This window comes from Myzus persicae, unplaced genomic scaffold, assembly GCF_001856785.1.
Source record: "Myzus persicae strain clone G006 unplaced genomic scaffold, MPER_G0061.0, whole genome shotgun sequence".
NCBI classification, from domain to species: domain Eukaryota; kingdom Metazoa; phylum Arthropoda; class Insecta; order Hemiptera; family Aphididae; genus Myzus; species Myzus persicae.
In genome coordinates, this window is record NW_019103944.1 from 185,269 (window position 1) to 204,925 (window position 19,657).

General features: G+C 34.2%; 1 protein-coding gene across 2 annotated transcripts in view; it reads left to right on the forward strand.

The window, feature by feature from the left end:
- LOC111036718 (homeobox protein OTX1-like) overlaps nt 1-18,795 on the forward strand; it is a 38,671-nt gene extending 19,876 nt beyond the window's left edge. For both annotated transcript variants that reach the window (XM_022318850.1, XM_022318849.1), the window contains exons 4-7: nt 8,659-8,813; nt 12,911-13,298; nt 14,009-14,310; nt 15,502-18,795. In XM_022318850.1, the coding sequence (XP_022174542.1) occupies nt 8,659-8,813; nt 12,911-13,298; nt 14,009-14,310; nt 15,502-15,585 (929 nt within the window). In that variant the 3' untranslated portion in view covers nt 15,586-18,795. The remainder of the gene's footprint in view (nt 1-8,658; nt 8,814-12,910; nt 13,299-14,008; nt 14,311-15,501) is intronic.
- Nucleotides 18,796-19,657: the final 862 nt, after the last annotated feature.

A 19,657-nucleotide genomic window follows, 5' to 3' on the forward strand; every position in this document is an offset into this window, starting at 1 on the left:
AGACTATAATATAATAATAAAATAATATTATAGTGTGCATGCGTTACGTATGTATGTATAACTGTTTGTAATATGTATATAGTATGTATGTATGTATGTATGTATGTTTATATGTATGTATGCACATTGCACATTGTATGTATGACGTATGCATGTTAGCATTCGTATTGCAGCAACTAGTTACTAGGTAGTAGTTGACATTTAACTATTAAAAAATACTTGTATACAGAACACTTTCAAATATAAGGATATAAGAATAAAAAAAAAATACCTATAACAGCACTACAGAAGTATACCTATGCAGTACACTAAGAAAACTTATATCAAATACCACGTATTGTAGTATAGGTACTGTGTAAAATTCTGTAAATATTCCTTTATTCGTTCTAAAACAAATCTACAGATTAAACGGTATATTTTTCATCATTATCTTGATGAATGTGTATTGAAAAAATCATGTTTAATATTTTCAAATACAAATCGCTTGTAAAGTATTACAAAAGTTTACAAAGTACCTAGATAATAAAAAGTGTATAAATAACGTTTATTAAAATACTCAACGAGGTCTATGGTAGTTGTGTGTATGTTCAAGCATACGTATTAAGCGAATTTATAATTTTAATAAAACTGTATATACCTACATGATCACTAAATTAGAAAAACAATTATAGATATCAATAGAATCTATTTCTGAAGTGATATTTTTTTTTACTATTCAGTCCTATAAAATCCTATTTAAGTCTGACAAAATTACAACTACTTCAAATAATCCGATTTTAATGTGACTTATCTTATAGATTATTGTATAGAAATCGTTTTTCGTCGTTTCAAGTAGAAAAAACGCATGTTCAGGCATAATATTTGTTATTAAAAAGTGAATATAATAAAATAAATAAATATTTATATCGATTTAATCCAAAAAAGAAAAAAATTATACATTGAAATATTGAACTAAAACTTTACTACCATGATAACGCGGAGAATCTGAAAAAATAATGATCTATATATAGGTGGTACCTACTCAAATATTCTCATGGAGTTAAAAACGAATAATTCTTAGAAGTCATAATTTTATAAGGGTTTATGGGTCTGATTCGTTGCTCTTGTGTAGGAAACAGATTATTGTAATATTCTACAGCGGTACCTAAACTCTTATCAAGTGACATGTGTTTGTTGGCACGTATGTGTGGGCCACACACTGATTTACTCGCACACACAAGCATTTACTTCTCGTACAACAAACACGCCGCTTAAGCGTAATGCATGCACAATACAAGATTGACTATACACACACCCACATACACAAACACACACAACCCCTTAATATAAATTGCCGCTTTCGGTCCCCTTATAATGGTATAAATAGATGTATGATCAATGATGCTGTTATAAAATAATAAATTGCTCGACTTCAAAAATCTTGATTTATTAGAAGTTCTTGCACCATTTTGTCTGATGTGTCAAACGACACCGCTCTTAATATCACAATTCTGATGGAACGTAGTACAATTCAGCTTAGTGAGTGAACAAAAACTGACCAAATGTATAGCGAATAGGTACTTATAATATATATTATAATGTTATTTATTCACTTACGAATGAGTCACTGTCTTCAAAATGGTCAATGATATTATATGTATGATGTATATAATATATATAACAATGTATAAAATAGGTAAAATCGTTTGCATGTTATGTGTTACAATAAAATGTAACTATACAAACCCACTGAATGTCTGAATTTATGATTTAGTACTATGTGCAATTGTATTCACTGTAAAGATGACCGATTAAGTACAGTTCCAAATAACCAAATATACATATTTTATTAACATAATATATTTAAGCGAATCTTGACTAATGTTATATTATATTTTCAAAATGCGTACTTATAATGTATGATATATTATATGTCATTAATTTGCATTAAACACAGTGTATGCCATACAATAATTACGTACATCATTGTCTATTTGAATAGGTAAAATAATGTATGCAAATTACTAATAATTAATATGTAATAATATTATAACTAGCTGGGTTTATATGTGTGGGCATAATCTACATTTCAAATGACTGAACAAAACGAACTTACATAAAGTTATAAGCAATATATTTTAACATACAGGTATATTGCAGGAATTTATATTTGTGACAATAATTTCAAATTCAATTTTAGTACCAAGTATAGACAAATGATATACTTATAGTATTTTTATAATTTTAGTGTAGCTAATAAAAATATTACATGCATATACCATATAACAACAATAATCCAGTATTATAGTGCATTTCAAGTAGATCGTTTAATTTCAAAATCTTAAGGATTTACACGAAGTCGCTTTCTTAAAATGTAAATCTTTCAACTTATAAACCGTTTAGCATAATATTATCATATATATACCCGGTGTTTATGCCATATTTTTAATTTTTTTACATATTTTGGTTTTATAAATAACAAGTACATGAAAATCTGATCCTTAATTTTGATTAAAACTTACAAGTTATATATATATATATATATATATATGTATAACTCAATAACAATTAGGTATCTATGAATAAAATAAATTATGTTTACACTTGGTAGGTATCAACATTTGAAAATAGAATAAGAAATTAACACACTAATATAGGTATACAATGTATATTAGATAAGCGTAAAAACATATACAAGACAAAATAAAATAACTCTTGTTTTTTTCAAAAACTGAATGTTGGTCAACAAAAATGTCAATTTCTCTAACTAGCGCACGGCACAATACTTTATAAGTCATGGGGTGCATGTAACAATACTGATCCAACATACATTTTTCATGGATGCCGTATATAATACGGTTTGAAATTAAGATCCAACCATATTACATGCAATATATCAATTTGTTCTCCGAGGGAGACCGTTAAACCAAAAATAAAATGGCACTATACTGTAGCCTATATTACTATATTATATACAATGTGTTTGTATAGGTAAACCACAAGTGAGGTTTCAATAAAAAAAAACCATATAACTTAGATTTTTAAGTGATTTTCAACACATGAAAATAATATTGGCGAAAAATCTTATTTAATATAAATCATATTTCTGTTGTTATAATAGCTACTGATGTTATTAGGTACTTATATTATATTGAACTAATACATAGTTTATTGGTGGCTAATGGATATGCGTAGTATATATCAAACTATTAAATAATATAATAGCATTTTACATCTACCCAAAATAACGTATTATTTTTTTGTATGTAGGTACCTAGTACCTATACGATCTTAAATATTTCAAAACTGTTTTATCATATGTATTAAAATATAGATTATCTCTTGCTTAGCTTAAACTTTAAAGTAAATGTGTATAATGTATAATTGTATAAATTAGTATATTCAACAAGATTGAGCTTTTATGTTTATTTATTTGAAATTAAAGTAGCAATAATTATAAATCGTGTTACGCGCACATTATGTTACATTATGTTATAATATAGTACCTATAGGTTTATAACATAAATAATTATAACATAATCAATTTATGTATTTCAGTTATATAAAAATCGTTATAGCAAAATTCATTTTCAAAATATTATAAGTTCGTTTTTTATGTAGGTACCCCCTTGTAATTACGTAACACGCCTTATATTTTCAATATTGGGAGCTGTGATAACTTTTCACCATTTTCTAATTTCTTTACTTAAATTGGTTCATTCTAATAATAATAACTTAGTAGTGTACACCCGAAGAATGACCATTTTAAAGTACTATGTTATTTGGGTTAGGCATTTTAGATCCATCAGTTACTTTGCATAGATAGGAAGCTCGTGTTTATGACCATAAGGTGCGTATGTCTTTGCTGAATATAATTTTTATTATAATTTTATTATTATTTCAAATTTTTTGAATCTTAAAAGGAATAAAATCGTTGACCACCCCTCCAATGTAACTGTGTTATTATACATTTTATCAATACAACACCACTATAGTATAATTGCTAGGTACTATAATATATATAGGTAGGTACCGAACGCACTATAGGGAAAACGGCAATGTTTTACCCACGTCATCGTAATTTGATTCCCGCCGTTCGTACCGATTACGATGACGGTGACCTAATATTTTCAACGACTATTGTATGGCTTTTCACGTATACTATCTTCTCGTCAGTCGTCGTAGTCGATGTGAAACAATAATAACGCGCTCGACCAAACATGATACAATGTATAATATTATTATAATATAGTCCGCCGCATTGCACTCTATAACCGAATTATAACACGAATTATAACTATAACACATTTTTTACGTATACCTGCAGCATTCAATGTAACCCAATAAACACATAAACCTAGGTTGTGCATCATATAATATTTTCATATCATAAATTCATATAATAATAACAAATGGTCCCGTAGTATAATACATATTCATCCCTTGTAAAATACGTAGAATCCAATTGAAATCGCTGCATGCTTTTACCAAAATTCGAGGGACAAACGAACACAATGTTGGTTTGACCATATATATCAACCGATATTTTATAGTGTGAAATTCGATGCGTTTGAATTTAATCTTTTATTATTTAACAACAATGCGATGTAAAAACGTTTCGGTTTACTTAAAAATTATATAATCTCTAAGGGTCTGAAAATAGGAGTGTGTCACAACACAGAAACTTTCATCGTAAACTATTGTTTATATTATATGCTCTAATATATGTAACCTCGACCACGACGTCATATCCGATGGACCACACAAAGAGAAGTACGAGGGGTGCCAACCGCGAAACGATTCCCCATAGTGAAGGACTAGTGATTTTTGTTATGAAAATAAAAAATAATATCTCGATATTATATACCTATTATAACTTAAAAAGGATGCAAAAAATAAATAAAGACCATTTTACAAAAAAAACATAAATAAACCTTAGATACCTATTTAATAATATAATGTAATATGAATGGCATACACGATACATACATTATAGAACCTCATTGACTGATCGCTCACGTTCGTGCTCTTCGACGAACAGTAATATTATTACTTTAAACTTAATTATACTGATAGGTACTTCATTACTTCATAATTCAGATAATTGATAGATGCACAATAATATATTTAAATGGTTTGGGGGAAAGAATATAAGAAACTTAACTTACCGTCTAAAGTACTTATATGTACATAATATATTACATTTATTACGCCTTAGTATTTACACGCTTGAGCTTATTAAAATCGCCGATCTGCCATGGCCCATAGGATTGCTTCAAAGTGTGTGTACTTCGAGTGTTATCCTTGGGCGGGAGTATCCGAACTGTGTGTGCAGAAGGAGCAATGAACCGACAGGTCAACAATAATAATATTAGAAATTAAAAAAATTAATACAAACTAATTGCTCACGTGGGTGGTATAGAGTTTACGATATTTTTGAGAAAAGACATTTGTATCGACTGGGTCACACAGAGGTGGTCCTCGATGTTCGCATACTTCCTATATATTATGACATATGGGTCACACATGGCAATGATAGTAGGCAGTGTCGGGTGGACAACATTTTGAATGTCATGTTAATATTGCAAATGATTAATTATTTTCGTTTAAATCGATTTCGTTATCGGTGCAGCTTCGGGTGATCATGTATAGGAGTATACCCTTGGGTAAATAAAAATTCGGGTGTACCAAACTCCGATGACCTATATCTTGGCGTATTTTTGTTCATACTGCACGTGTGCAGATAAATGCAAGACATGTGGCATGTGGTAGTTATGTTAGGTTTGTTGTTTATAATTTTATCAAGTGAGACAATCTCAAGAGATAAGATCATTTTGAAAATATGTCTTACAAATGTGTATGGTGTCGTTCAATTGATATACGGTTACATTCGAAGAAACCGAGTCCGTTTACCATAATAATATAATATCGATTTTACATACGCATGTTTCTTTTCGTTTTACGATAGCGACGATAACGTTCAATTTCTCAGAACCCGGCTTCCAAATCGGCGGCAGGCGCGCAAACGAATTAATGTTCCCCGGCTATTTGTTATAAAGACAGAGTGTATTATGCGAAAGTAAAAACTCGGTCGATTTTTCTTTTTTTTTTCCTTTTTTCATGTCCAACTTTCAAAGGAGGAAAGCCCAATCGCTTTTCACGTGAAAATAAACGGCGCTTAATGCACTATTGTAAATCGCATTATCCACGGGCTCTTTGACTGTTTAACCGCATCGCGCCGCGAATCCAATAAACCCGATCATTACCCGCCCCGCTACCCTTTGAACTATAGACGACAAATAATAAATTACGTCGTTATTATATTAAGCGCGGCTGGTAGGGCGATGCAGCGGAGGCAGAAATGGCAAAAGTCGGACCGCCGCCCGAGTGTAGACTGATTGATTTATTCCGGATGGACGAACGGCATCACTCGGCGGTCGGCCGGGGGTGACGGTCGGCGAATCGCGTATAGGAAACGCAAAAGGATAATGCGATATAATATCTATATCCTGCACGTCGTTTCGACCAGGATCGTCGGTTTTCGGCTCCGGCGGAGGGGGAAGCGAGTACGGTAAAGTTATACTTTATGCCGAATGCCGCCGTCGCGTAACCTTATTAACCCTATCACTCCTCATCCACCCCCGACAACCACAGCACCGGAACGCAATACGCGTGTAATTCAATAAATTGTTGCAGCGTATAATGTTGTTATGTACACGAGTATGGATATAATATATATGGGTAGTGGGTACCCATATTATATACGCACAGATTTTCAACTACTGAAGTCTGTCGTTATTTTCAACTGTCTTGCAAAATAGCTGTAAGGTTGTGGCCATGTCATCATAATATGTCATTAATATTTATTACACTCTTATTTTATTTGGAGAGCCTCCCCCCTCCTTTCTTGGTAGTTTTGACTAAACTCGTCAATTTCAATTGTATATAATTCCCGATAACCCGTACCTTGAAGTACGTACTTCAGCACAGTTCATAATAATATTATAACCATATACCTAGAAAATAAATTTAAGAATTTATAAGAATTGGCCAATAAAAAGCTTATCGTATAAAATCCATATTAACGTATTATCTTTACAGCTATTTTATATTAAAATAATTACAAGCTATGCGTTTTGAATAATTTATATTATTTAAGAACAGCTAAAATTATAAGCTTGAAATGTTTCAATTAAAATTAAATCTTTTTTTTTATATGATTAAATAAGTATTATTGTGTCATTGGTGTCATTGTGATATATAATGATTTTTACTTAATTATTATTTTACTACATTATTAAATTATTCACAACATGTATTGTACATTTTATATTGATGTGTATAGATTGAAACTATTTGTATAACTTAAAACTTATTTTTAAAAAAAATGTAATAAAATCTATAATATTCTCGTTAAAAGATTTTAAATTTAGGAACATATTATTATATGTTGAAAAACTCTCAAGTCTCAATGACTAGTCGATTTGAGTATTTGGAATTGTCTTCGGTCGTTTCCGTCTTTATGGCATTCGTTGGGTTGTGTAAGTATACCTACCATTCGTCATGATTCACACCATCGCACCACGGGGGTTCTTTTTTGAGAGATAGAAACATGGATATTGTGTGTGTGTGTGTGTGTGTGTTCTATGCTCATCGATTATAACCTATAATATATATAAATATTATAACCTATACCATCTACGTCTCCTTTGCAGTTCACTATAGAATTGTGTCATATTCTATAATATTGTTTTTATTTCGTTGAACTTAGAAATTTTTTACCATATAAATCTGTCCTAATTTTGAAATTACATTTACGATGTATTAAATATTGAAATGATGATTTACTTATCGAAACATTTTCAAAGATAATAAGTTTCTATAGTGAACAAAACTTAAAAATACATGCTGCAAAATCTGATGATTATATTATAATATTGTGACAAAACACAACGTACCTACGTTACCAATAATGCGATTGTTAATTAAATATTTTATTTTAAAATGTAAATAAAATAGAATCATCCAAAAAAAAAGGAAACATAAGATAAAGAGATAGGTAATACAAAACAGCTATAACAAGTAGCAATATTTAATTGTTTTATTATTGTTATTATTTTATTTTTTACAATCGTCGGGTTAATCTCACAACAGTTAATTACTATGGATATTATTTTATTAATACACATAATATTATAATAAAGTAGATCATGTTATTGTTATACCGAATCTGCTATAATAGTATATAACATAAATCATAATTAGTTTTAGACGTCACTCATTATTTTGTTATTATGTTAACCTAACTATATACAGCATATTGTATTTATTACGCAGTAGAAGTAAAGCGTTTTCATTTTGTAATCTTGTTTATTGCTTTTATTGATAATTGTAATATTATAGTTAATATTTGGTTGGGACAGAGATCCACCATAGCAATTAATGCTTTGTAAGTTTGTAACTATATGTGACACCGTCGCAGTCGTCTAGATAACTAATAAGTTTCATCGTAAAGGGGGTGCTCGTGGCAGTAACGATATAGGTATATATCAACTGCAGTGCACGATAGATATAACTTCATTGACTCGATTTCTGTTTTGAATGTCATTATATAAATTACATTGTGTGTACTTAATGTTGACGTCCGAAATAATGAGTGCTTTTTGTTTTTGTATGCAGTCGGCAACCCGAGAAAACAGCGACGTGAACGAACAACATTCACCCGGACGCAGTTGGACGTGCTGGAAACACTGTTCGCTAAAACTCGATATCCGGACATATTCATGCGCGAAGAGGTAGCCTTGAAGATCAACTTGCCCGAATCCAGAGTACAGGTAATTTATTCGTTTGGTTACATGTTATTTGTTAATGATTTATCATTATGGTTGGAATTGTGTTATCACCTTAGAGGGTCTTAGAATTTTGAAAGATGGAAATATAAATATTCTAGAAAGCCACGAAATTTAAAATATTGGTAAATATACCTATAGATCGAATTCAGGAACAGTGTACATTTTACTGCTTTAGTCTTATCGTGTGCATTATAATATTGTATAGTTCATTGTTCAATATGCAGCTACCTAAAAATGCCCGCTTTCCAAGAAATATCATTAAGAAAAAGATATTTGAGTGGTATGACGTACTTGATGTCTGACAAAGTATTTCGAGACTTATCAAACAACTTAATCTATCCATTTATCGAAAACAAATATGAGAAGAATAATCCTCGGGAATGCGAACATGGATTTTGTCGCATTTGATATGGCATAGGTGTGGAGAAAATCAGTAGGTACCTATCTAACTATACGTATTGACGTTATCCGAGATTAGGTTGACGAATAAAAAAAATTCGAAAATCCTTTAAAGAGTATACCTAGTAAAAATAATGTCTGTCAGTTACGGGACTTTGTCGCCACCACAATACCACCCTCTCACCCCCCTCTACCCACAAAAACGATAAAGGCCGTAGCAATGGGCGATTGGGGCGTTGCGTGAGCGGCCGAATAACCCCAGCCTGCTGCGGCTGAGTATAGAAGAGCCCCCACCCTCCACCGCGGTATGCACTTTATGGTGGTGCGCGTGCGTCGCTAGGGGAGGATAACTCTCGTCGTCCTTCCCGACACTTTGTATGTATATACAGTTCGTCCGTTGTTGGTTAATCCCGCCTCCTACCCCAATTTCAACCACCCCTTCCAACGGCCACTATACTTTGAGTGAGCTCGCGAATAATCACCGCCACGCACACTTCCGACGAAAAATGACGGTGTTATCTGTCCCGTCGGTTGTACGTCGCCATTGTAGCTTACCCCCCTCCCATCATCACTAAACTTTTGCCTTTCCCCGCTCCAGACATTCTCTTATATTATAATATGGTGTATACTGTAAAGTACGACTAACCTAACCGAGGACAACCGATTAGACTTTCTTGGACCAAGGGAATTATTTTAATAATGTAATATTAGGTGCTGATGAGGTCATTAGGTTAGGTTACTTTGCGCTGAGAAGATAAGTGACAGTCGATAAGTCAGCAGATATGTCGAATAATATTATAATTTTGGATCCAATCATCCAAAATAATATTTTTATAGGTAATCGGCTTTCGAAACTGTATGCGTTCGTACTTGAAAGTCGAGAATACTGTAAGTGCAGCATTCGATAGGACCTCAGCTGTTTTGGATTTTTCTAGAAATCGATTTGTGTTAGTAATATAATAAACGGCACGATTCTCGTCATCCCAATTAATCATTTGAACAAATGGCGACGCCGAAATCCCGAGTTCGATGGCCTGCAAATTTTTCGCGATCGATTTTTTGTTGGAAGGTGTACCTAACTACCCATATTATTATTATTATTACGTAGCTTTGCAGTGCGGTTTTTGTGTTATTTCCGCACAAACCGGTCATGGTCGCTCTTCCCTCTCCGCCAGCTTGTCACTCTTTCTCTCGCTGCCCCCACCGATCGTTGCGCAGCCACATACCTAAGCTTCGGTCCGGTTTTCAGACGAAATAATATTATAATATTGAATTCGGAACCCGCTCTGCCTGGCCGCGCCGAGGAGCGTTCGTGACACGGAACAATACGTGCACGCGGCGCGCCGACTGTTTAATAATATTATAATAGGCGTGGGTAGGTTACTTTATACAGTTCACCGGCTACTATACAATAATTCCCGGTGCACATAATATACCCTCCGCCGCGTACCTCATACTACAATACCTATATTACATTATATTATTATATATTATATTATATTAACGACGACCGAATATTCGTAGTGTTATTATTATAATGTCGTGATAAAAACGCATCCGTTCGCTCACGTATTGGTTAGTACACGGTCGTAAAACCAATGCATCTCTTGCGAGGTCACGTTTTCCGCCCGCCGCGGCTGTTACATATTATTATATAAAGCGAACCGCCGCCGCCGCGAAAAGGGATAGCTCCCGGAATAAATTGTCTTCGTAAAATATTCGTCGCCGTCCCGCGCTCATACAATATAATATAATATGACGAATATTATAATATTATTTATGATAATACCACATATGCGCATACGCGGACGTTTTTCTTTACGACGATTATGATGCGTGTATAGCATAATAAATAAAATCACAGCATATAGTTCAAGACGACAATAAATTCAATATTATATTATGCAGGGAGTGAATAATAATTATGTATGATGTATCATTATTTTATATAATATTATTATATATACGCACCGTGACGTGGACGGATTTCGAACGAAACATCTCTCGCCGACGCCAATCAGCCAGTTAATATTATAATATATAGCTGATTCTTGGGTGTACGCCCGATCGCGTGTGAAACCGTCATTCGCGAATTGGTCGAGCGTGCGCGCGCAAAAAAGTACTTGCTTATTTCATAGCAGCATAATAATATATAGCCACTTTTGCGGTGTCATCATTCTAGCTCATCAATAATATTATCTCGGAGTAGAATCGATACACGCTTTTCCGTTGACGATTTTTTTAGTATAGCACTAGTCGGCATAATTTATAACTTACAAATTTACGCGAAATCCAGATTCGAAGTATAGGTACAATCGTTGCTATACTTATAGTAAATTATTTTGACCAACCGCGGCTACTTTATAGTTCATATTTTCGCATGTCATGTCAATTGTATGTCAGTAGTATATCGTTACAAATACAATTTCACCTACTATAGAACTAAATATTTATTGAGTTTCATTCGTTTCCTTTTTCATCATCACTATGATGGATTTATTTCGCGAAAATTTAACAAGTTATACCTATACTTAAGCAATTTTTAATATTTGATACTAGCATTTTAAAATTGCATGCATGTTACGATTATGCATCGATAACGTGTCACACATGCAGTTATAAACAAAAATAGTACAACTAAAACAATTCACAACATTTATATCGAGGTTGTAGCACTAATTATGTGTACCTATACCTATATTACAATCGACCGATTGCATTTTGTTTCATCCTTTCCCCTGAATTATTACGGCTTATATTATAGTAAGCTCGGCTCGTGCGGGTGAATTTATTTTTTTTGTTAGCGCACAACAGACAAAGAAACTAGGTTAACGTCGGCGTTGGAAATAAAATCGATATGCTTAGGACTTGGTGGAGGTGGTGGTGGCGGCGGAAAACGGCCAAAGTTTTTTTTGTATGTTTACACAGCGCGTGGACGACCGAGTCTTCGCATCGGTCATCGTGTGTACGGCTTCGCGACGAACTCCACGAAATTGATACGCGCATATATTATATACATACATAGGTACGGCGTGATAATCCTCTGCCGCCGCAGTGCTATTGGAGTTGAGTCGTTTCGTAGAAAAGCGCCACTGCAGCGCGTACCTATACTACTGTCCGTGTTCTTGTAACGTCAATTTCTATGTAATCAAGTTTTTCATTAAAACATTAAATATATTTTACCTTCTTCAATAAACTACTGTTCAGAACCCAACAGTGGTATAAATAGCGTATAATAGGTGTACTGCTGCAGATTCTGACGAATACGATCCACAAATATATTATTATTGTGTTAACGTCAAAACAACATTGGCTTAGTAAAAAAAATATCACACTTCGTAGACCGAGCTATGAATATCTAAAATGTCGAAATACGCCAACAAAAAGTTTGGATTTCCACCATACATACATACATACATACATACATACAAACAAACAAACTAATAATTACAGTTCGAAGGTTGTAAAATGACAGATTAAAGCTCGAATAGCTACTATAAGTTCGTATATAAATAAAAAGAAAGCAGGATTCACCCCTCGAGTATCATATATTATATAAATATCTATATATATAAGTACTGTCTCATATTATACCCGAATTTCGGTTTAAACCAAATACAACAAATTAAACAACATGTACAATAATGATTATTATACATGGGCGTGATGATGTGTTTCAGGTGTGGTTCAAGAACCGGAGGGCTAAATGCCGGCAACAGGTGAAACAGAACCAGCAGCAGCACCACAACGGCACTGGAGCGGACAAGACGGCGTCGTCGAGGAACAACAACTCGGCCGGCAACAACGGCCAGAAATCTTCGGGCAAATCGTCGGGCGGTGGGGGCAACGCGCCGGTCAACAACAACAACAAAATGTCGCCGACGGTAAACGGCGGTGTGGGCGGCGGTGGCGTGACGAGCTCGACCGCCGGCAACTCGCCCGTGTCCACCGGCACGTCGCTGTCGTCCAGTCGACAGTCGCCGCCCGGCGGTGGATCGTCATACATCAAGCCGATTCTGACCGGCACGCCGCCACAACAGCCGTCCGCCGTGTACCTCCCGAGTTCCGGTAAGCCGAACGGTCGCACTCATATTATAGTATGGCCCTTTTACCCCGTTTACCCACCCACACACTTGTATACGGCTCTTAGAAGCCACGTGACCAGTTTTGACCACATACTCAAGGGAGCAAGGAGGTGTTGAGTGTGGGGACCGTTTTCCTTAATACGCCCGTTCCCCAACAGGGTAAATCCCGTGTGTTGCAAGGAACAACAATATAATATTATCGTATAGGCGTGCCATCAATTTATTTTTAATGCGCGTAGTGAGTTTACAATTCGAAAAGTGGGTGGCGTTGAAGGGGCCTGCTCGTATTGCTATAATATAGTGACGCCCCGGGGACTTTGTAGGGTCATTTATCCGGGCCCGCCTTTATCCATGTACACACGGCCTCAGTACAAATATATATTTAACCATGGCGAGAGATTTAAACGTCAAGTTTATTTAGATTTTACCTACGTTTCAACGGGTTAGACAACTATTACCGATAGGCCTAGTTTATTCAAATTTTATTTATTTTTTCTTTCTGAAACCGTTGCTTCTTTGGTCTTTCTTTCTTTCTTTACTGTAATATATAACTATGTAACTACGTTTAATTATTAGTTAGTATATTGTTTTTTTCTTATTCCGTCGTCCGTTTTCTTCGTTCGAAATATTTTAGTTTTGTACACCGTATAGTGCGTATAGTGGTAACGTTTTGAATTTTTTATTATCTCACAGGTGGTGGAGGTAATACGCCGGGATCGATATGGAGCCCTGCCATCACGGAACCACCGCCGGGACTAGTGGACTTGCACCATCACAGCACCAGGTCGTCTCCAGTAGGCTCCAGCGGAGGCTACTCAACCAACGGCAGCACCGGTGGAAACTGTTATTCGTCTCATCACCATCATCACCAACCGCATCATCACCATCCACACCATCATCACGCGGCGGCGCATCATCACCAGAACTACGGTGGTTACTACTCGAACATGGACTATCTGGCGCCACCGCCGACAATGTCGACGCATCAAACAGCCGTGAGTTGGAGTTAATTTGTTTATTAACAATAAAATATTTTTATTACATCAATTAATTTTGGTTGCACGATGCCACAGCAGAATTTCGCTTATTTTTAGACGACAAAATTTAAATCAATATGCCATGGCCCTCCATTTAGTCGTTTATTTGAGATTTTTCTGTTTTATTTTTATTTTTTTAAAACAGGCAATTTAGTCAGAGATTTAGTCATGTTTAATATTTGAAATTGGTTTTTCGAGCCCACAACAGTCCAATTTGTTATTCAAAGTTACTCGGTAGTACCCTTTCGAAATAAACCCCAATTATTATGGCGTTAGAGATACATTCTGCAATTCAGCCACACACGCAATTATTCCACGCAGGAAGGTGTCGTGACTTCGGGAAGGGTAAAATCTAGATCTCCCAAACGCCATGTGTACACAGTGGTTGGGGCGAACAAAAAAGGGTGTTGTGATGTGTACCTAAAGGAAAACCAATCTCGATAAGTGGTGAAGGGTTGCAGGGTGGTACTGGCTATGTTCAACACCACGTCTCGTGAAAATATGCATAAAACAAATACGATATGCAACTAAATGGAGAGAGCTAGAGGAAATCCATCCACCCGAATTCGTTATCTCTGCTCGTATATTAACGTAATAACGAGGAGTGTTTAGTAAATAATTTCGTCATGCGTCGAACATATATGTAGCGCTTTCGCTGTTTAAAACTTCCGTCACGAGTGTACTATAGCGCAGTTGACATAAACGATTATAGAGCCCATAGACGCCTTGGAGATGATATGTAGTTGGAGTTAGATCGATTTCAAAGTTTTTCTTAAAACGCTGAACCCTTTTCCTACAAATTGTTAAAGTCTGATCTGTCCCATAATCCGATCGATGTTTTGCGAAAGACTGTCGGTAAAGAAACTGACTGAGTTGTTGCTGAACACCCTCCGCAGGTTTTAAATCAGCCATCAGCACCAAACAGTGTTAATTTAATTTATTATATTGCCCCCCGAACTATACCTTAAGCCTAATTTCACGGCGTCCTCGAGATGTCGCCTCTATAGTTGAGTGTGTATGTGAGTCCATCGCTGTGTCAGCGATACTCGACACGTCGACAGTCAGCCAATTTCTTACATAATATTATTTTTTAACTTAAAATGTCATCATAGATTACAACAGCGGTCGTGTTTTTTTTTTTGTTCGCAGGAGAATGGTTCGGAGTCGGCTTGGGTGAAGCGCGAAGATGCGTCGTCGTGGTTTTACAACTCGGCGGGCTGGGAACGCAAGTAAACAACTGGAACCAGGGCCGGGGCTGTTGCACGCCACCGCCACTGCCTACGTCTGTCTTGCCGCCCGTCATCCACGGCGGGCAGAGATGTATCTTTTCACAGAGCGATCGACATAAGTGCATGTAAATAAATTATCGTATTCTCGCTGATGCCGAGGATGACGGCGGCCATTACACACAACAGCTGCCCTAAAACCACACAGAGATTATACAATAATATGAGAAATAAATATGCCGATATCATATTATCAAATTTTCGACTCGAGTGCTCACGTCAGACGTCAATAATATAAAAAAATTATAATAATTGTATTCAGTGTGGATGTGTGCTCGTTTGCTGCTACCGGTTCATAGATCGATTTATCTGCAGGAGTAAATTATAACGCGTTGTACAGGATCAACTAGAACAGGACTGACGCAGAATAATAAAATATTTATGTTAACGTATTATTTAGTATAACATGTGTGTGTAAACAGTAACGTGTATAAATTACGTATAATAATTACGTAGTGCAGTGAAGCCTCTCTCACATACACTATATATTTACCAATATTAATTAATAAGATTGTTCCAAATTTCAAATAGAATGTTTAGACAGTAATCTTTACTAAAAGAGTTTTGCCACACAAACACTAACTTATGAACGTTTTGTGTAAACGTCGACTTATTTAGGATTTTTAGTTTACAGGGAAATCTATTGATTTTATTTTTCAGAGGTTTCACTGCGTTTATATTAGTAATGCAAATGTCGTGTGTAAAATAAATCTTCAGTGATCTCGTTTAACTTGTTAATTTTCGAAACAAACCGTTATTGTCTTTGCAATAAACCTTCTCCTATACGCGTGGGTGATTCGTCAACTTACATCAGTCATATTAATCGACCGATTGAATAGTTTAAGATTTTATTTACTTAAACATCGCATAGGCAGAAATCCATTAAAATTTCAAGGGGGCTAACATTTTTAACGTCAATGTAAGCGGGAGACTTAGCACCTCCCGATTTCTGCCTACGGCAGAGGATCTAAAATATTCTAATACCGATCAAAACGATAACCGAATAATCTGTAATTAATGTTTATTTGAATTTGTGTACCAGTAAATCCTAGACTGGTTCCTAAATCGTGTAAATAAAAATATTTGTCCAATAGAAGAACACGGGTATCTCCAATATAACAGTAATAAAAACCATTTTAGCAATGTAACCATTAAACTTTTGTTATTGATTATAAAATAACAACTTAGGTACTAACACTGTACTAGATACCTATGTATAAGAAATTTGAATTTATTCGAATACTAGATGTTTGCCGATTGTTCGATCGGTTATTTACGAGCAAGTCGATAACCGATGATTTATTATGAAATTGCATAATCCCCCAGCACAATACACGACCACCCCTCGGCCACGCCCATAAACCATCGTATGTACACGTACACGATCGTATATTATGTTATTGTCGGACGTTAAACCGAACGCGAGCTGATGTACACACGCTAATATAATAATATGACGATACGACAAGCCAGGGGCGAGATTTCAGATTTTCAATAGGGGTCTGAACACTTAATAAGCGACCCACTTTTTTTTCTATCGCCGGGGGATTTGTAGCGTATGATAAAAAGGTTAAAAAGCACAGCTATTATACATCATTGTCACATCATCACTAATAATCACTAAAAATTAACTTTTTATCCTTTGCTCCTAGCTTGCGTATAATTGCCATAAATTGAGATTAGGAAAATATTGACATACGTAGTCGACTCATCAATGATGTTGCTCAATGATTGTTTTGCATATCCGGGCTACAGGGAAAATAAGTCACCTGAATGACGTACCGCGCCTATATAGCGTATTTATGGGGTTGAAATGTGTGGGAAAAGTGACTAGATTTTCTACAAGGATAGTTGGCGAATTCAAATGACATGCGTTTTTGTTATTAATAAATGTTGTGTAAAAAGATAGATGGCAAAGGCCGCAAGTATATGATTTGATTTATAATCGCTTATACCAGCCCAGGTTATCATAATCATTTTTCAAATTCCTAACGAATACGGCTGTTTGCAAATTTTTTTTGAATGTTGTCATATCGAATTTCAAAGATCATAAAAATAAAATAATTAGAGTCCGCTCTACGATCATATACATACATAATAGGTATATACATTTTATAAGAAAGTTGAGAGTAAAAATTTCTTAGATTTTAGATTGTTAAGAACATTTTAATATATATTTAAATATTTTATAGCATATTAGTCCATACCTAATCTATTTATACGACTACTGAAATGGCTTTTATAATATGAGTTTTTTCATATTTATCATCAAGCCTTCTTCAGTTATTATAGATCTAGTTTTCTGAATTATCAAGATGATCAAACTACCTATGGAAAACAAAGTTTAGTATTTTATAAATGTATAAACCAAAACAAAGTATTTTTCATAATATTTATTTAGAAATTAACGATTGTGTATTTTAGCTCAGACAAAATTATAACGGTGTTTGTAGGTCGGATTCTAAATCTTATAAATAAACAACATAACATTCGATAAAACAATTTTTTCAAATTTTTTGTGTTTATTATTATTACTACTATTATTATTATTATTATCATTATTATTATTATTATTACTATATACGTGTATATATTATAAATGGTGTGAATTTGGGGAGCGATATTTTTTTTTATTTTGAAGGGTTTAGCCCTCCCCCCCTATAAAGCCAACCCTTATATCCGCCAAAACTCTACGCTCTCCAAAACAGCGCCCCTGCACAAACTCGCAGGCCTATTATCGAAAATGGACGGACAATAATACCAGATGTGTGTAACGCGTAATCTTTTCAGAAACAATCGAACCGACGTACTCGTCGAGTTTTCCTTCTCATATACCTGTATTTTTTTTTTTTATTCTTCCATCACCTTTACTATAATAGTTTTTATATTTTATTGGACTGCCTTCAAAACCTTTTATTTAGTTCTGTACCAAAAACTATTTCATCTATATTAGTTCCGAGATTTTTTAACGGTCTTCGATTCAAAATCGAATGACTATTTGGTTCATCAATTAATTACGTTCAATAATTTACGTTTAGTAATTATACAATGGATATAACAAATATTTTATTACAAATCATTATAACAGGTGGGTATGTGAAAAAACACGATTCTACCTCATTGGGAACTCGGTCAGCGTCGTGATTAGCAATAGAAAGGACTCTGGTTGAATAGTTGCACCCAGCATAATAATAGCCACACTTAAACTCCGTTAAAAAACTTGGACATTATAATATTTATTTTCATTCTTCAAATCACTTTTTAACAATATCTAACAAAACTGTGTAGGTATTTATGCAATGTTTTTGTTTTAATAGTTTAAATCGAATTTCCAAACAACCGTTTCAAATATTATTATATTAAATCTTGTTTTTCATTTTATTATATTATATATAAAAACATATTTCAGTGGTGGATTTGTGCCCACCCGCCCCATCGGGCCTACGTGCTCACCCGTTATTAATGACGATTACGCGAGGGCGGTGTTGTTTATTACTCGACATTATCATGTAAATATTGAATTGGAGAAAAAAAATGATAAAAAAAAATGTTTGTTTATGTGTAAAAAAAAATAATAAATGTTGTGTACATTTCTCCAAACATAGGTATATATTATTATATAAATATTGTATTAAGCAAATGGTAACGAAATCTTTTTTTTTAGTATATTATTATAAAAACATAAATTTTAGATAATTATTTGCAAGTTGTATAATATTCTTATACTGAAAACAATATTATAATATATATGTGTAAAAAATATGTGTATGTTAGAATCGGTCTTTCTTTTTCAAAGACACGAACTGTGTTCCAAATTTTGTTTTTTTTCGCAATTAGTTTGATCGTATAACATTATATTATTATAATACACTACATCTATATATTATATATAAATATCATATTATATTGTACATTATTACTTTTAAGAAATAATAAATTATGCAAATTATTTTATAGTGTAAAATAAAAACTCAATCTACCATAATATAAACGTTGTACCTGTGTAATACCCTATTTGT